The following is a 19,237-nucleotide window of genomic DNA, read 5'->3' as shown; positions in this document are numbered from 1 at the left end:
TAAAGAATAATAATAGACTGTAAAGATAAGAGGAAATGCATAATCCAATCTCCAATCTCAGTGATTAATCATAATAAGAATCACTTGAAGAGTATTCACCCCAAATTAATATAAATCTCGAACAAAAATCCATATAGGCCCTGTTTGGGAATTAGCTGTTAGCTGTTAGCTGATAGCTGATTACATTAGCTGTTAGCTGTTAGCTGATTACATTAGCTGATTTGACTAGCTGTTTGTGTAGACATGTTTGGTAAAAATTAGCTGATTGATAATAGCGGTTTGTGCAAAAAGACGAATAAGGGCATTAATTTTGGCGCAAGAGAAGAGGGAGTCTATCTATTAGGGTTAAATAAGTCCATTAATTTTAATATTCCGAAACGCTAATTGAAAAAGCTCATTTTAAGAGCTTTTTCTAAATTAGCGTTTTCATCCCAAAACTCTCTCCCAAACCTCTCTCCACCAAACACTCCAATCAGAGGTTTCAGTGGTCAAACCTCTAAAATTGGTCAAAACCGCTCTTTTTATCCCAAAACGCTCTTTACCAAACAGGGCCATAATGTTGAAGTTCATATGATTCCCTAAAACCCACTCCATTAACTTGGAAAGCTTTTCATCAACGCCACCCCAATTCTTTCCCCATTTGAAAGAAAAAATAACAATTTACACTCGTGCTTTAGTTCCTAGATTTCCCAGTAGATCACTAGGAAATTCCAAATCTCCCATTTGACAGAGTAAGTACCACTGAAATTCAAATCAAACTACGCCCTGAAGAACCTCATTCTGGACTTGTCTAGCGCTGATTTTGACCCAATTGTATCATGTCTCCAGGAAAAATAAGGAGGAAAAAAAGATTTAAAGTCTAAATGTATATGAGACTAGAGTGAGACCTGAGATGCAAAATGTTGTTGTTGGACAACATCTACGAATTGCTCCCTTGATGAATTAGGCTGAATATGTTCCAAATATATAATTTTCAGTGTATCTTTTGTAAGTACAAAAGAGGGAATCGAAATAACTTATCGGAATTAAAAGCTGTGTCGTGGGCAGAACCACTGCGTTGAAAACGATTACGGCAGACTCTGGTGCAATCTGGAAGTCCCATCGTCAACCAAGGTTTACACAGCGAGCATCGCACTAGTGCACTCTAGGGCGAAGCTTTGGAACAGCAAAATAATAATTGCCCAGAGAAGAAATCGTAATTGAGATGAAAATTGTAATCGGAAAGGTTTCTGTGTATCTGAACTCTGTAGAGTTCGTCTTTTATTTTCTGTAAAACGAACGTTGTAGTGGACAACCTTTTAGGAGAGAAAAACGTAATGGTTGAGTAAAATCAGGGATAGTGGAGATAGGATTTTAACTTGTTGAGAAATAGTCAAAAAGGTTTAAAATATTTAAGGGCCAAATAAAAATCGGGCCCAGTCCAGTCGGGACGGGCGGGCGTCGCGCGAACGAACGAGCGAGCGCGCGCGTGTGGTTTATTTTGTAAAACCTACTAAACACAATTTAATAACTCTTTTGGCCCAACCCAATATAAACTCTTCAACTATCTTAAAAGTTTCCCATGTGGGATACTTAAAGTCACAAAAGACAAACAAAGGCTAAAGAGCCATTTTACCAAAATCTCCAACAATCCCCCACAAACGGCTTTATAGCAAAACAGTTTTAAGAAAAATCTTTTCTGGGCAATAAGTTACAGATTTTAAAAACTTAAGCATCAATATCTTTCGATTGAATTGATACATAGTGATGTGAGGCAACATGTTATAGTTTTAGAAGTGAATTGCTCTTGAACTTCTACAACTCTAACTGAGACCCTCACAACACGTAAAGAAAACCTTTAAACGAAATTTTGCTGTTCCGCGATAATAACAATAGCGCTTTTAATGGCCATGCGCACACCTTGGATCTCATGAGTGCTCTAGAAAGACAGCCCAATGTCTTTCATAGAAGGCGGCCCACCTTCACACACATGTAGGTGATCTCTATAAGAGACCATTAAGAGTTTCTCATAACTCAACCTCAAAAGGAGCATCCATCAAGTTCATATAAATGAACCACCACACCACGGGCTATGGATTATACACACACTATCACTAGTCATAGGAATGGGTAAAATATAGTGTATAAAAAGATAGTATGGTTTCGTTTGACCACGGATGGTATCCTCCATATTTTCTTTAATCAGTGGGCTTTAGGCCCATTCCTCTCGACGTTTCTAGAACCATTCTTCTAGGTAACCCTTTTGTGAACGGATCAGCTAGATTCTTCTCTGATCTCACAAAATCCAAGGTAATTACCCCATGTTTCAAGAGTTGTCTTAATGCACTATGTCTAATGCGAATGTGTCTTTTCTTTCCGTTGTAGACACTGTTTTTTGCAGTACCCATGGCTGCCTGTGAATCACAATAAAGTGAGATAGGTGCATTAGATCTCCCCCACAGTGGGACATCTGCCAATAAACTTCTCAACCAATCTGCTTCTTGACTAGCTAGTTCTAGTGCTATAAATTCTGATTCCATGGTTGAGCGTGCAATACAGGTTTGTTTACATGATCTCCAAGAGACGGCACCACCACCCAAAACGAAAACATAACCATTAGTGGAACACACCAAATCATTTTTGGATGACCAGTTTGCATCACTATATCCTTCTAAAACAGCAGGAAATTTATTAAAATGCAAATTAAAGTTCATGGTACCTCTCAAGTATTTAAGTAAACGACGAAGTGCATTCCAATGTTCATCATTTGGATTGTGAGTATATCTAGTTAATCTATTTACAGCATATGCAATGTCAGGTCTAGTATGAGTCATTAAGAACATAACACTCCCAATAATCTTAGCATATTCTTCTTGTGAGACACTATGTCCTTTATTTTTAGTAAGACATATGCTAGGATCATAGGGTGTTCTAGCTGGCACTACATCAAAGCTATCAAACTTTTTCAATAACTTCTCAACATAATGTGATTGTCCTAAAGAAAAGCCATTTTCAGTTTTTGTAATTTTGACACCAAGAATTACATCAGCTTTTCCCATGTCTTTCATGTCAAATTGTGATGATAAGAAGGCTTTGGTGTTATTTACTGCTTCTAAATTAGTGCCTAAGATAAGCATATCATCCACATAAAGACATACAATCACATAATTTGATCCAAATGATTTAGAATAAACGCATGTATCTGATCCATTAACTACGTACCCATCAGAAAGTAAAGTGGAGTTAAACTTTTCATACCATTGTTTGGGTGCCTGTTTCAGGCCGTACAATGACTTCCTCAGTTTGCATACCTTATCTTCCTGACCGGGTACAACATTTCCCTCAAGCTGTTGCACATAGATTTCTTCTTCTAAATCACCATTTAGAAAAGCTGTTTTTACATCCATCTGATGTACCACCAAATTATGTATTGCTGCAATTGCAATTAAGATTCTAATAGTAGAAATTTTAGTAACAGGAGAGTAAGTATCAAAATAATCAATTCCTTTCTTTTGACTATAGCCCACGGCAACTAATCTAGCTTTGAACTTTTCAATGGATCCATCAGGTCTTCTTTTCCTTTTGAAGATCCATTTAAGTTTTATAGTTTTGGACCCTTTAGGCAAGGAGACTAGATCCCAAGTGTGATTGACCATAATAGAGTCTAATTCATTTTTTATAGCCTCTTTCCAAAAATTAGCATCTACAGAGGTCATGGCCTCGTTATATGTCTTAGGATCTTCTTCTATTAGATAGGCAGACATAAAAGCATCATCTATTCTATCTGAATTTTCTAGCAGAAAAGAGGAAACAAAGTCGGGTCCAAAACTATTAGCTATTTTCCTTCTTTTACTTCTTCTAGGTTCATGTTCACATTCATCATGTTTTTCCAAGGAACTAGAAGCAAGAGAATCACTAACAGATATAGTATTACAGGGACCAACATCATCACTCACAATATTTTTCTTTAAAGGAAAAATATTTTCGAAGAATTCTGCATCTCTAGATTCACATATGCTATAGTCATTTAGTGCCATAAATCTAAATGCAGCACTATTAGAAGCATATCCAATAAAAACACAATCAAAGGTTTTTGACCCTATGTTGGGTTTTCTAAAAGATGGAAAAGCAACTTTGGCAAGACAACCCCAAACCCTCAAGAAATTTAAATTAGGCGAATACCCCTTCCAAAGCTCATAGGGAGTTTTGTCTAATTTTTTATGAGGAACTCTATTTAAAATGTAGCATGCAGACAAAACAGCTTCCCCCCACATATTATCAGGCATACTAGAACTAATCAACATGGCATTCATCATTTCCTTAAGCGTTCTATTTTTCCTTTCCGCTATATTGTTTTGTTGTGGTGTACATGGCGCACTAGTTTCATGTATAATGCCATTTTCCTCACAAAACGTTTTAAGAAAATTAGTTCCGTATTCTCCACCTCTATCAGATCTAAGCCTTTTTATTTTTCTATCTAGTTGATTTTCTACTTCCATTTTATATTTTAGAAACATACTTTCAGCCTCATCTTTTGATCTTAAAAGATATACTTTGGTGTATCTCGAAAATTCATCAACAAAGGTCATATACCATCTTTTACCACCCCTACTAATGGAATTCTTAAAGTCAGCTAGATCAGAATGAATTAATTCAAGCAATTCAGTACTTCTCTTAGTAACAGATGGAAAAGGCTTTTTGGCAAATTTAGCTTCTACACAAATAGAACATTTTCTTTCATGCTCAGAATTGACAATATCAATAACATGCATATTTTTCAACCTTTTAATAGAAGCATAGTTCACATGTCCTAATCTACCATGCCAAACATCCAAAGACTCACATAAATAAGCAGAACCAGAAGAACTTGCATTAATTCCAACAGAGTTAACATCAACAGTGTTCATGATAAAAAGCCCATCACCTAGATACCCTTTCCCTACAAAGGTCCCATTCTTAGTAAGAATCACCTTATCAGCCTCAAAAGTAATTTTTAAACCAGCCTTATTTAATAAACTACCAGAAATAAGATTCTTATGAAGTGAAGGCACATACAGAACATTATTCAATGATAAACTTTTTCCAGAAGTTAATTTGAGTAAGACTGTTCCTTTACCAACAACACCAGCAGTTGTGATGTTACCCATGTAGACGCACTCTCCATCAGCAGCATCCTCAAAATGATGAATCAGCTCCCTGTTTGAACATAAGTGTCTAGTAGCTCCAGTATCCAGCACCCAATCAGTTTTGTTTTCCACCAAGTTCGACTCTACCACCACAGCAGTAATGATTTCATCGTTCTCCACCAAATTGGATTGTCCGGTAGGCTTTGTGTGAGCATTTTGATTTGAATTTTGTTGGTTCTTCCTTTGGAAACATTGAAATGCTCTGTGCCCGGGTTTTCCACACACAAAGCATTCAACCTTTCGCTTTTGAACCTTTCCATGCTTGAAAGACTTATTCTGTTTGAAACCTTTTTGGGACTTGTTTGCATGCCCTTTTGATCTGTCTTTTGGAATCACAGCAGATTCAACCACATTAGCATTAATAGAAACAGAAATAGAGGAAAGGTGCTTATCTTTCATTCTGTTTGCTTCTTCAGTTCGCATATGACTAACAAGCTCTTGCAGGCTGAAATCTTTCTTTTTGTGCTTCAGGTGGTTTCTGAAGTCACTCCAGGAAGGAGGGAACTTCTCTAGCAGAACATTAGCTTGAAGCATATCGCACATATTCATCCCTTCACTGAGAACTTCAGCAACAAGGTTCTCATATTCGTGAATTTGATCAATAATTGGTTTCTGATCAACCATCTGATAATGTAACCACCTGCCAACAACATATTTTCTTTTTCCAGCATCATCAGACCCATATTTATCTTTTAGAGAAACCCAGATTTCTTTTGCAGACTTTTTGTTGACAAATATATCGAACAGTGGGTTCGACATATGATTAAGGAGATGTCCTCTGACAGTTTTGTTATCTTTTTCATATTTAGCAGACTGATTATCGTATTGTTGAACGATAAGCGACATAGCAGGACCGTTTGGGTCGACAGGGGGATCAGACAGAACGACATAATCAAGGTCTAATTGTTCAAAAAATATAAGCATTTTCTGAGACCATCTTTTGTAGTTCAGACCGTCTAAGGGCTCTAATTTTGAGAGATCGGGAATATTTTTTGAGATTAGAGCAGACATGATGACGGACAGAAATACTCGTTTTCAAATTGTAAGTACAAAAGAGGGAATCGAAATAACTTATCGGAATTAAAAGCTGTGTCGTGGGCAGAACCACTGCGTTGAAAACGATTACGGCAGACTCTGGTGCAATCTGGAAGTCCGATCGTCAACCAAGGTTTACACAGCGAGCGTCGCACTAGTGCACTCTAGGGCGAAGCTTTGGAACAGCAAAATAATAATTGCCCAGAGAAGAAATCGTAATTGAGATGAAAATTGTAATCGGAAAGGTTTCTCTGTATCTGAACTCTGTAGAGTTTGTCTTTTATTTTCTGTAAAACGAACGTTGTAGTGGACAACGTTTTAGGAGAGAAAAACGTAATGGTTGAGTAAAATCAGGGATAGTGGAGATAGGATTTTAACTTGTTGAGAAATAGTCAAAAAGGTTTAAAATATTTAAGGGCCAAATAAAAATCGGGCCCAGTCCAGTCGGGACGGGCGGGCGTCGCGCGAACGAGCGAGCGCGCGCGTGTGGTTTATTTTGTAAAACCTACTAAACACAATTTAATAACTCTTTTGGCCCAACCCAATATAAACTCTTCAACTATCTCAAAAGTTTCCCATGTGGGATACTTAAAGTCACAAAAGACAAACAAAGGCTAAAGAGCCATTTTACCAAAATCTCCAACATCTTTATCTACCCAAAACATAACACAAATCAAATATCTAAATGCTCAAACCAAATTAGAAAATGGATGGGAAACGGGTAATAATTACAAAAAAAAAGAGAAAATTAGAAAGATGAAAGTTTCAAACTATAGATTCCAAATCAACTAATAGCTTACCTACCTTTGGAGTATCGTAATAGTAAGACTCTTTTGGTGACCTTGTAAATCATTGTTTGCAACTCCATCTGCCACCTCTAACACATTATTCTCATTTTCATCAAGGGGACAACCTTTTTTTTGGGTAAATTCCAAAAAAAACCCATGTGGTTTGATGTTGTTCCAAAAAAACCTTTGTGGTTTGTTATTACAAAAAAAAGGACTGTGGTTTGCGCCGTTACCCGAAAAACGGAAATGGACTTAACACCGTTAATTTGCTGACGTGGCACAGGGGTAGAGTTGGAAATTCGAAATTTTTTTATTTTTTTATTTTTTTTCTCTCTCCTCTTCTTCTCCTTCCTCATTCTCCTCCTCATTCTTCCTTCTTCTTCATCCTTCTCCTTCTTCCCCCTCCTTCTTCCCCCTCCTTCTTCCTTCTTCCCCCTCCTTCTTCCTTCTTCTTCCTCTCCTCCTCTTCTTCCTCCTCCTTCTTTTTTTTTTCTTCCATTCTTTTTTTTTAATTTCCGATTTCCGAAGAAATCTGGAAATTTCCGAAATCTGTCGGAAATTTCCAGATTTCTCCTGAAATCTGGAATTTTTCCAGATTTCTGGAAAATTTCTAGAAATCTGGAAAAATTCCAGAACTAAAAAAAAGAAAAAAAAAGGTAGAAGAAGAAGGAGGAGGAAGAAGAAGAAGGAGAGAAGAAGAAGAAGAAGAAGAAGGAGGAGGAAGAAGAATAAGGAAGAATGAGAAGAAGAAGGAAGAAGAAGGAGAAGAAGAAGGAGGAGAAGAAGGAGGAGGAGGAGGAGGAGAAGAAGGAAGAAGAAGAAGGAGGAGAAGAAGAAGAAGAAGGAGAAGGATAAGGAGGAAGGAGAAGAAGAGGAGAGAGAAAAAAAATAAAAAATAAAAAAAATTTCGAATTTCCAACTCTACCCCTGTGCCACGTCAACAAATTAACGGTGTTAAGTCCATTTCCATTTTTCGGGTAACGGCGCAAACCACAGTCCTTTTTTTTGTAATAACAAACCACAAGGGTTTTTTTGGAACAACATCAAACCACATGGGTTTTTTTGGAATTTACCCTTTTTTTTGTGAAGCACTTATTCCTTATCCCCATCTCTACTAGGTCTCGATTCCCCCCTTCTTCCCTTATTACCTTCATCCTTATAAGAAATGTTTCTATAACCAATGTTTCATTAATGTATGTTTATTGGGTATGCTATGAATAGCAAAACATATAGGTTCTGTGATATGATTTGAATGCACATGTTATTTTGGAACCAAATAATGCTGATTTTTATGAATTGATTTCCTTTCAAATTGAGAAATAGTAGGAGTGCATCATCTAGTACATGTTTTTCATTAGACTTATGGAGCATACAAAGAGTGAGGAATCTGAACCTAGGAGGAGTAAGAGACCTAGAGTCTCTAAGGATTTTGGTCCTGATTTTTATGCATTCACAGTAGAGGATGATCCATTTACCCTTCAAGACCCATTAACCTCCTTAGATGCTGACTTATGGCAACAAGCCATCAATGATAAAATGGACTCACTAGAGTCAAACAAAACTTGGCACTTAGTAAATTTATGGATCCTGAAAAAGAAACTAAAACCTGATGGTTCAGTTGATAAGTATAAGACTCGCCTTATAGCTAAAGGCTTTAGACAAAGAGAAAATGTAGATTTCTTTAACACATATTCACTCATTACTAGAATTACATCAATTCATGTTTTGATTGATGTTGCTGTAGACAATCTTATGGTGCACCAAATGGATGTTAAAACTGCGTTTTTGAATTGTGAATTAGTAGAAGAGGTCTATGTGGATCAACCTGAGGGCTTTGTAATTTTTTATCAAGCACATAAAGTATGTAAGTTATATAAGTCTTTGCATTGCCTAAAACAAGCACCTAAACAATGACATGAAAATTTTGATAATCTAATTATTTCAAATGACTTTAAGGTGAATGAAAGTGATAAATGCATCTCTACAAATATAAAAATGGTGTTTGCACCATTATATGCTTATATGTTGATGACTTGCTTATTTTTGGACCTAATATTCATGTTATGAATTATGTGAAGTCTATGCTATATGAAAACTTTGACATGAAAGATCTAGGAGAAGCAATTGTCATTCTTGGCATCAAAATAAATAGGTCTGAAAATGGAATTTCATTAAATCAATCTCACTACATTGAGAAGATTCTAAAGAAATATAATTACTTTGAATGTAAACCTGCATGCACACCTTATGACCCTAGTGTGAAACTTTTTAAGAACATTGGAGATAGTGTAACACAATCAGAGTATGCTAGTATAATTGGCAGCCTCCGATATGCCACTGATGGTACTAGACCCGACATCACGTATGTCGTTGGATTATTATGCAGATTTACTAGTAGACGTAGTGTTAAGCATTGGAATGATATAGAAAGGGTCATGAGACACCTTAAAAGAATCATGACACTTGGATTACACTATCAAAGGTTTCCAACAGTCCTTGAAGGATACAGTGATGCTGATTGGAATACCCTATCAGATGATTACAATGCAACTAGTGGCTATATTTTTAATATAGCTGGTGGTGTTGTTTCATGGAAGTCCAAGAAACAGAATATTCTAGCTAAATCAACTATGGAATCAGAACTTATTACACTAGCCACAACTAATGAAGAAGCAAGTTGGTTGAGAAGTCTGTTAGTTGAGATTCCCTTATGGGAAAAACCAATACCAGCAGTATTGATCCACTACGATAGTAGCGCGTCTATTGCTAAGATTTAGAACCATTATTATAATGATAAGAAACGATAGATACATCGTAAGCACATCACTGTTAGAGATCTACTCTCTAAAGGAGCTATTAGAGTGGATCACATACGCTCAGAAGAATATTTAGCCATCCTTTGGCAAAAGGATTAGCTAGAGAGAAAGTCCAAAATACTGCAAAGAGTATGGGACTTATGCCCCTACAATGACGAGTTACATACAATGGTAACCCAACCTATAGACTGGAGATCCCAAGAAATAGGTTCAATGACTAACAATAAGTTGTGATGTAATATGAATTAGATCATGCACTGTTAAGCATGAATTTTCTAAAGCGATGTTAGGTTGAGATAATAGAAACTCTTAATGAAGTCTATGCTCCACTTGGAGTGAAGCACATAGATATAGGAGTACTTTTGATATATAGTGGAGGTGAGGCCGCTTCCTATGAGTTTAGGGCAAAACCTTAGAGCATTCATTATATCGGGATAGACGTGAATGACCATAAATGCACGGGCTACTAGAACTACACTCTTAAAAGGTTATGGCGTGGTAAAATGTCAGAGATAGAGTTCAAGACTACGATTCACTCTAGTAAAATTTGAATTATACTCACTACGAAAGGTTCAAATCGAAAGATACCTCTGTTTATATTTGACTTTATGTAACTGCTCAGTAAATGTTTTTAAAAATTATAGTGGGGGATTGTTGGGCTTTAGGCCCAATTTGATTTTTGAAAAAGCCCAAATTTTTATCTTCAAAGAGAGTTAGAAGAGTAAGAGATCTCACATTGCGTAGAAAGCATTTTGTGGTGATATTCATAAAGGAGGTCCTCACACACTTGGGCGTGCTTCAAGGGGTACTCCACTTTTGTAAAAGGGTGAGCACCTACTTAATGCTTGACAACCACACACGCGCATGCCGCCACCGCTGTCTGTCTGAGCCGGACCGGGTTGGGTTGGGTTGGTATGGTGTAAACTTTGTGATTGTCATTTCAAACACACAGAATACAATACGTTCTCTGTAAATTTTCGAAACTGAACAATAAAGAGCGTAGACAGAAAAGAATTCATACTGTGCAATGCAAACTCATATTACGAGTTGGGTGTTTTTATTCCGGAGGTGACCATACTTTCTCTACTTATAATTTTTTCGGTCATTTTATGTGTTTCTCAAACAACACATCCTTTATAAAATACACCAATTAAATAACAAAGTGAATAATTTGAACATTAATCATTCATAGTGTTGTTACATATTTATTTGACGATTGTGAGCATTGATGATATCATTTTTAAGTACATTAACAAGCTTGTCAAATTCATTAAAACTGGCTACTTGTTTGTCAATTTGATGTTCTTGAATAGTTGGTGCTAAGAAATAACTGCGAACTTCCACAAATTCATCCCAATACCTTGAAGCTTCTCCCTCATGGTTTAACATTATATGAATGATTGCCTGCAACATATTTACATCAACAACAAACTTTTGTAGAATAAATGTAAACACAAATTGATATGGGAGAATTTTATTAGTTTGAAAATATGAGAATTTTATTAATTTGAAAATATAATTTTGGTAAATTAAAAAAACTCAAACCCCATGCATAATTTATTATCACGGGCAGTGGTAGAGTTAGAATTTCATACCTGTGAGATAAGTTTTAGGCCTGTAGTTGGGAGTAATTTTTCAAAATTCAACCCATCAAGCATGATAGAACTTTTTTGTTCTGGTATCTTAGATTAAAAAATTAAAAGTGATGAAAAACATAAAATATTTAATTTTCTTTAAGTTTAACGCTAATTGCCGAAATTAAAACCCCTAAAATAATTAAGCGTTATTTTAATATATATTTCAACGAATGGAGTGTTACTTAAAATTAAAATTGGATAAATATAACCTAGGTATGCCTTTGCTACACTCTAGGGTGAATAAGGAGACCTACAGACACATATTGAGCAAGGTCATGCTGCGTATGGCTGGATGGAAAGCTAAGTGTCTCTCTTTAGCTGACATAATTACCTTGATCAGATCAGTTACATCCTCCATACCTATTTATTCGATGCAAACAATAATCTTACCCACTGGAATTTGTTTGAAATTGGACAAATGTAATCGGGATTTCCTATAGGGTTCTTCTTCGGATCATCGGAAGGTACACCTGGTAAACTGGAGTAAAGTGCGTCTCCCAAAGGTAAATGGGGGCCACAACATTAGGACTACTAAGGAAGCTAATATTACGATGGTGGCGAAACTCTCCTGGCGTGTTTTAACTGACCATGAATCGTTGTGGGTTAGGTGTCTAAAAGCAAAATATTGTGCTAATAGAGAGGGACTGGATTTGTTCCACGAACTCGCAATCTAATATATGGAGGAGCATTGTGATAGGATCAAGTCTTTTGGCTAAAGGGATTGGTCGGGTTGTTCAGAATGGGAAGAAAACTCTCTTCTGGAAGGACATTTGGTGTGGAGAGGATCGTTTGCTTGATATTCCTGCAAATTGGCTTGACCGCATAGTGGCGAATTACTGGCGAGGGTCGTCATGGGATTGGCATTCTCTAAGGGCACTGCTCCCTGAACACCTGCTGATGGAAATTGCTTCCGTGGTTATTCTTCCATAAACAATGAATACTGTGACTCGTGTTGGAGATTCTCAAAAATAGGCCAGTACGCTGTTACTACTGGTTTTGATTTACTTAAAAGCATTGTTGATTGGAGCAGCAATGGTAATCCACGTATGGAAGTTTGGTCTTCGGCCAGATTATGGGCAATGGTTTGGCGTCTTGAGATTCCGGAATGGTTTCGCAGCTTTATATGGTTAAGTGGGCACAACGGACTACTATGTAATGAAAATAGAAAGGTACGTCATCTTACAGATTGTTTGGAATGTACTAAGTGTGGAAAAGCGGAGAGTGAGATACATGTTTTGCGCGATTGTCCAAGAGCAGTAGAAATATGGCTCAAATTCATTCCAATAACTCATCGTACCCGGTTTTTTAAATATGGATTACAGTGACTGGATTTGGGAGAATTTAACTTATATGGGTGTGTATGATGGTATCCCCTGGTCGTGTCTGTTTTCAATGTACGTGTGGTGGATTTGGAAATGGTGATGTCAAATGGTGTTTGGAGATGTGAAGTGGGTACGGGATAAGGCGGTATTCGTCATGGCTCGAGCGAATGAAGTCATAAATGCACGACTTTTGCTAGTAAATGTCGTGTGTGCTAAAAGTATGGATATTTGGATTCGGTGGTACCCTCCGAACCCGTCCTGGATTAAGGTAAATACCGATAGTGCCAGTAAAGGGAATCCAGGCCCAACATCTGTTGGGGGCCTAATCAGGGATGAGCAGGGGCATTGGAGATGTGGATTTTGATAGACATAACATAATAATATCTTAATTATATACAGTCTATCAGATTTATGGTTAATCTCGGTATTTGTACGGTTGTATTAGTCGAGCTTTGAGGTCTTTACTTTGGGCTTAAAATGGCTTGGGATAGAGGTGACAGAAGGGTCCAAGTGGAGCTTGATTCACAGACTGTTCTTGCAATGATACATGGGGAGACTAGCAGGCACCACCGATTAGCTTGGTTGTTGACAAGATGTCAGGAGTACAGGAGGCGAGATTGGAGCTGAGGCTGATTCATACGTTACGTGAAGGTAATCAAGCTGCTGACTGGATGTCGAACTTCGTAGGGTCATTTCCTTTGGGTCATCACAGGTGTGATGTACCTCCTGTAGGCCTCCAGGCTATTCTTTGTGAGGATCGGCTTAGCCGGCATTCACATAGGATGGGTTGTTAATTAGTTTTCCTTTCTTTATTTTGTTTGGGTTGCACCCTCCTCCGATTACCAAAAAAAAAAAAAAAAGAAAGCAAAAAAAATGAAGAGATAACCAAATACCTCTTGATATAAATCAAAAAATAAAATTAGATAAAAGAAACGATGGAGAAAAAATAGAAAAGTAAATGAACCAAGTACCTCTTCATATAAATCAAATAATAAAATTATATTAAATCAAAAGATAAAATTAGATAATAAAAAATTATGGAGAAAAAAAATGGAGAACTACTATTATTCTTCTATTGATGATCACATCATATTTAATAAGTACCCAAGATGGCACCACAGCTCCTTAGGGTTGGCTCCGCTTTTGATCAAGGACACAAACCTTTCACATGTAAATAATTTGGTTTGTTTTCACACTTAGACAAATGAACTCTCACCTATATATACTATGCTTTATGTCGGTGATAAATAATTTGGGAGAAAGAGAAGGGCTCACCTTGTATAGGGGCCGTCTTGCGTCTGAAATTTCTTCATAGTTAAGACATTCACAGTTTAAAGCCTTCCGGTAATCTCCCTAAAGACAAATACATTTTAGCTCAAGTTTCACATATTATATATACACCAAATTGGGAAATAGAATGACCTTGTAAATGAGTGCTTCAACAAGCAACATTTCAACTTCATAAGCTTCATGAGATCTATTCTCAGACTTTGCCTTTCTCACTCCTTTTTCCAGCAGTCCAACTGCAACTCCTTCCTTTCCAGCCATTTCCAGCTTAGCAACAGTGCTCTTTCAACCAAATAATAATTGTCAACATTTCAATCAAAATTATATTATATATGGACTAAACTTCAATGTAATTAAGATAAATAATGAAACCTGAAGCTTATTGAAATCGGGTTGGTCCTGAGCGAGTAGAGTCCTTAACTCAGTTTCAGCAGCATTAAGTGATGCCGAGTCAGCTCGAGCATGATGATAATCTATCAATCTCTGTAAGGCCAGTTTGCCACCGTGAAGAGCTCCTAAAGACATGGACCGACTATAAACAAACTCGTACCTTCTGCTTCTTTTCTGGGAATTTTTGGCATAACGAAATACCATGTAAGTTCCTGCAATTATCAGAACTGGAGTTGCAATTGCTGCCACGGAATCATACTTAATGTTTGCTGGAAAATTCCCAAACACAATATCTATATTTGTTATCAACTGATCATAGGTGAAATTAAGCATGATTAATTATTATCCTTTGGAACTCAAATCACATGTTACAGAAAATCCTGAAGAAATTTCTTGGATTTTAATAGGTGAACATAAGAACAAATATAGCACAAGCATATGTACAGTACTATTATATTGCTTTGGAATTGAGCAAAGTTATTCTGATTTAGGAAGGACTAGTAATTGGTAGCTACTAGCTACATTAAGGAAGAAACTTGCTATGCGGTTCAAAGAATCAGTGTATATGTATACCTCTCCTACAAGGAAGGAACATAATTTCAGATTTTTTTTTATTTTTTTTTAAACTTTGACACTTTAAGGTTTCAAGTTTCTTTTTTACGAAAAGATTATACATATTTTTTTCTATATTACGAACATTTTATTTATATTATTATTTTTAAATTATATAATACATATTTTAATTGCATTGATATAAAAAAAAAAAAATATAAATTTGATTAATACATAACTAATCTCCGACCAAAAATTTCACAATCTTAGAAGTATCAAAATGACGAAACTAGAAGGCTATTGTTTTTTGTTTTTAACTTTTCCCTTTTATTTATTTATGTGAGAATTCTTATATTTGAAGAAAAACCTTTATGCCAAGTTGCTTGCTACTTTGTTAAGCAGAAAAGCAAGACAGTAAAAGTATGCATAATATGAACAAAAAATTGAAGATGCAATCTTAACAAATAACATAAAAAGGATGCCTTGCCCCAATTAACAAGAAGAGATATATATGCTTTACTTGCATAATACTAAATCCTCTCTGAATTATAATTATTAAAAATGTGAGCAAGACAATTCTAAATCCTCCAAAGCTGAGAATGATGATGAAATCAGTTCAGTGTTTTAGTAATAGTAAAACCCTTTTTCCATCCATCCAACTCCCACCTAAAAAGAGTAACCTTCACTTGACCCTAATCAGCCCTTCACTTAAAATTATTACCAATAAAGGACACATTTATCATCCCTTGACTTGTGCTCTAAACGAACCCATTACACCTTCAAGAAATAATGGAACCAAAATAGCCAAATCTATAGCTTTTGCTTGTATTGTGGGTTTAATTGGATTAGGAAGTAGCATGAAAGCTATTGCAGGGCCAAGAGAATTGTATCAGAAAGCACCTCAATTGGTATTAGGCTATCCATTAGGAGGTCGTTCTGCACTTAAATCATTATTGGACGTTAATGTTTACTTGTCCTCTCATGATTTGGAGCCCCCTGCAACTATTTTCCCCCTTCCTTCAAGGCCTTCTGCCCAACAAGTTAAGGATATTAAGGTACTATTGGCTCTTCAAATTTTTTTTTTTTTTTTTTTTGTCGGAAATGAATACAAGATCTATGATTGGGTTTTAACTATTGACTTAAATTTTTAATTCAAACAGTTTCATGATATGTTCTCTTGGACTAAACAGTCGAGGATCTAAATCTAGACAATCTCATTAATCTGTGGAATTAAAAACACATAATGAAATTAGCATGTGTTATACACACTCTATTCCCAATAGAAATCTGCATATGGAGGTGTCTCGGATCTTAATATAATTTAATGTTCAACTTGTTTGGTGCAGATGGAGGCAGTACGGCTAATGAAATATGGAAAAGCAGAAGATGCAGTTTTATTGCTACGAAATGCTTGTAATCTCTATAAATATGATCCTGAGCCAGCTTACAATGTTGAGATGGCATTAGTTGAAATTCTTATTTCTCAGGTATTTTATGTCCTAATTACTTTTTTTTTTTTTTTTAAACTTATCTGCTTCATTATTTTATAGTTTTCTTATTGTTGGAAATCAAATTTACTTAATCATATTTTTTCAAATCTCATCATGTATTAATTTAAATACATGAATTCAATAAGCGGTAAAATAATAACACACTCTAAATCAGGGACCAGGGTCGGCTGATCCTCTCGTCTTATCGAAAAACCCTACATTTAACATTTAATTTTTTGATGTGGAATTTAATTCTTTTTTATATACGGTCTAGTCACTCCGACATTTAGATCATAATTCCACCACACTGTTCTAAATTAAAACACACATACAAAAAAAAAAATATCATTGCAATTTGAATAGAGTTTTTTTATACAAAACACGCTTTGTTGTAATGTTATTATATTATGGTTTTTTTAAAAAGGATGGATTTTAACTCACAAGCTTAAACTTTGATTTCAAAAATGTCTTAAGTGAGTAACATACAGGTAATGTGAGCTTTAGTTACATTATGACTCAGTTGTTAAAATGGATAAATGAAATTGTGGTATTGTATGAATATATTCAATTTTTCATGACATATAAGAATTTTTTAGGATATTTAGTGTTCTGGAAAGAAGTTTGTATTTTTGTGATATTTTGGTAATAATTCTAATAAAATAAGTAAAATAATGTGTGAACATGTACTGGGCTGTAACATGTCCCAAGCCTAGTCTAGCCCAAGTTAAATGCAAGTCGGGCTCTCTGCCTAAGTTTGATAGTTGGAGGTTCTAGCCCACTAACGTTCCTTTGTACTTGTAAATTATTTGGGCCTCCATTCTCTATATTGGGTCCAACCAATGAGGAGTCTAAAAAAAAAAAAAAAATCATCTCATATGTTATAGGCTTAAATATATTTTTTTTTGTTGCCCTTCAAAAAAAAAAAAAAAAAAAGTAGAAATTTTTTTTTTATCATTTTTTTATATTAGAATATAGAATCTAACTTTCCTAAAAATGTTAATGCAATAATTATATAGGCTGAGATAAACTTTGATACTGTAACACATTCATTTCATCAAGCTTGCAATTTTGATATTTTAATGCCATTTTCTAATGTATTAATCCTCCAGTTTTAGTTATAGTTAATAAGTGAGGTTAATTATGCAGGGGAAATACATGGAGGCCTCTGAGTGTGACTGTCTCAAGGATGACCAATGTTTGCCTTCAGATGCCAGATTTCCCCTTTACAAGGTTCCTTAAACATTACTAATGTTAATTTCATTAGGGGTGTGTTTCCGTTTGGTTCAAACTATATATCGAACCGAATTTCAGTTCTGTTTTCTTTACATTTAGATTTGGTATCGGTTTTATCCTTAGGTGCATTTCGGTATTCAGTTCAATTTGATAAAAAAAATATATATATAAAAAAAACGAACCGCACTGAATTATATATATTAGACATTATTATATATGTATACACATATATTTGACTTTACAATTTTTTATTATTATTATTATTGAGATAATAAGCCAATATAAATATATTTTGAAATTTTATTGAGGTAAATTTAATGAGGAAATATAATAATTTTTTATTTTTTTTTAACTAAATTCGGTTTTATGTTCGGTTTTATTTCGTTAAATATTATTCGGTTCGATATCGTTGTCAATGAATTTTGTTATTTTGGTTTGGTTCGATTCGATTTTGAACCGACACACCCTTAAATTCCATACTCTATTTTTTCTTTTTTTATATATATTGTTGATTGAATTATCTATTTTCTAAAACTCTACTTTTCATGTCAAAATTCATTTTCCTTAATTAGTACGGTTTATTTACAGAATTGTTTGTATTAAATTAAAACACTGAACCTCTCTCTTTGTAAATGAAACTACTATTATTTATTTTTGTATTTGTGATTAATAATGAAAAAGGATAATTAATGAATTATGAATATTCTAAATGTATGTTATATGATGAACACGTGCACAGGCAATTATATGTACGATGTTGGATGAGACAGAGGATGCAAGGAAATGGTGGGATGAATACGTGGAAACGGTTGAAGGAGAATTTGATCCCACTAGATCATTTTCAAACTAATTGAATTGATTTCAATTATAAATAAAAATTAATTATTGTCATAAATTTTTAGAATAACATTATTAATACTCGAACTATATACCTCGAAAAAAATGGTCATGAATCCTCATTATTATTATTATTAAGCGAAAGTGTAATTAGTTTGTAACTGTAAATTGATTAGGAATATTAAAATGAATTATTATGTCGTAATAGTATTATAGCATAATTTATTTACTGGTTAATGCATATTTTGATCTTTAAACTTAGTAAGTTGTATCTATTGGCATCCTAAACTTTCAAAATAACGATCGCATATTTATAATTGGTTTTAAAAACCTATTGCATAGTTATACTTGGCTAATTTAGACCTCATGCATATAAAATCGTTAATTTGTCACCCTTGACAGATGAGGTGACATGTGTGTTGTAGTAAAAAAATCGTGTGAGTTCGTTCAGTATTTCGGGGGTGTTTGATTGCTCCTTTTTGTTGGTCCCTTATAACGTTACAAGTATAGTTCCAAGGGGGGGTTAAGAACTATTCAAACTTTTTCTTAATTTAGGGCAGACTTCTTTTCTTAGGAGAAAAGCTTTTAACAGCGGCGCTGAGTAAACAGCAAGACACTGGCTTAGTCAACTGGTGACTAGGTCAGTTTCTTAAATTGAGTCAGGAGATAGCACTTAGAGTCTATT

General features: G+C 35.1%; 2 protein-coding genes across 3 annotated transcripts; one reads left to right on the top strand and one right to left on the bottom strand.

The window, feature by feature from the left end:
* Positions 1–10,947: 10,947 nt before the first annotated feature.
* LOC136233313 (uncharacterized) lies at positions 10,948–14,906 on the bottom strand. Of its 2 annotated transcripts, none has more exons than XM_066022939.1 (4): positions 14,423–14,906; positions 14,186–14,332; positions 14,039–14,116; positions 10,948–11,208 (listed from the first exon to the last, which is right to left on the bottom strand). In XM_066022939.1, exons 1-4 carry the CDS (start codon positions 14,771–14,773, stop codon positions 11,002–11,004), a joined length of 783 nt encoding a protein of 260 aa, XP_065879011.1. In that variant the 5' UTR covers positions 14,774–14,906; the 3' UTR covers positions 10,948–11,001. The 2 variants fall into 2 exon arrangements, with proteins under 2 accessions (XP_065879011.1, XP_065879012.1); XM_066022940.1 differs by lacking the exon at positions 10,948–11,208 and adding an exon at positions 13,803–13,924 and having other exon boundaries at positions 14,423–14,905.
* A 601-nt stretch (positions 14,907–15,507) lies between these two features.
* Positions 15,508–18,793, top strand: LOC136233522 (uncharacterized). The gene is made up of 4 exons (XM_066023202.1): positions 15,508–16,047; positions 16,339–16,479; positions 17,629–17,712; positions 18,455–18,793. Exons 1-4 carry the CDS (start codon positions 15,592–15,594, stop codon positions 18,563–18,565), a joined length of 792 nt encoding a protein of 263 aa, XP_065879274.1. The 5' UTR covers positions 15,508–15,591; the 3' UTR covers positions 18,566–18,793.
* The last annotated feature ends 444 nt before the right edge of the window (positions 18,794–19,237 follow it).

Source organism: Euphorbia lathyris, chromosome 6 (genome assembly GCF_963576675.1).
Source record: "Euphorbia lathyris chromosome 6, ddEupLath1.1, whole genome shotgun sequence".
NCBI lineage: Eukaryota > Viridiplantae > Streptophyta > Magnoliopsida > Malpighiales > Euphorbiaceae > Euphorbia > Euphorbia lathyris.
Note: the sequence above shows the minus strand (reverse complement) of the source record. Positions and strands in the feature narration are given on the sequence as shown.

What these genes read in the sequence shown, in the direction of transcription:
- LOC136233313 (XM_066022939.1), bottom strand. Translation starts at nt 14,773, where the DNA reads ATGCTTAATTTCACCTATGATCAGTTGATAACAAATATAGATATTGTG. An exon ending in TTGAAGCACTCATTTACAAG is followed by an intron (nt 14,117 to 14,185) that starts GTCATTCTATTT and finishes ATTTGTCTTTAG; the next exon opens with GGAGATTACCGGAAGGCTTT. An exon ending in CAAGACGGCCCCTATACAAG is followed by an intron (nt 11,209 to 14,038) that starts GTGAGCCCTTCT and finishes AATATGTTGCAG; the next exon opens with GCAATCATTCATATAATGTT.
- LOC136233522 (XM_066023202.1), top strand. Translation starts at nt 15,592, where the DNA reads ATGATGATGAAATCAGTTCAGTGTTTTAGTAATAGTAAAACCCTTTTT. An exon ending in AACAAGTTAAGGATATTAAG is followed by an intron (nt 16,048 to 16,338) that starts GTACTATTGGCT and finishes TGTTTGGTGCAG; the next exon opens with ATGGAGGCAGTACGGCTAAT. An exon ending in CCAGATTTCCCCTTTACAAG is followed by an intron (nt 17,713 to 18,454) that starts GTTCCTTAAACA and finishes ACACGTGCACAG; the next exon opens with GCAATTATATGTACGATGTT.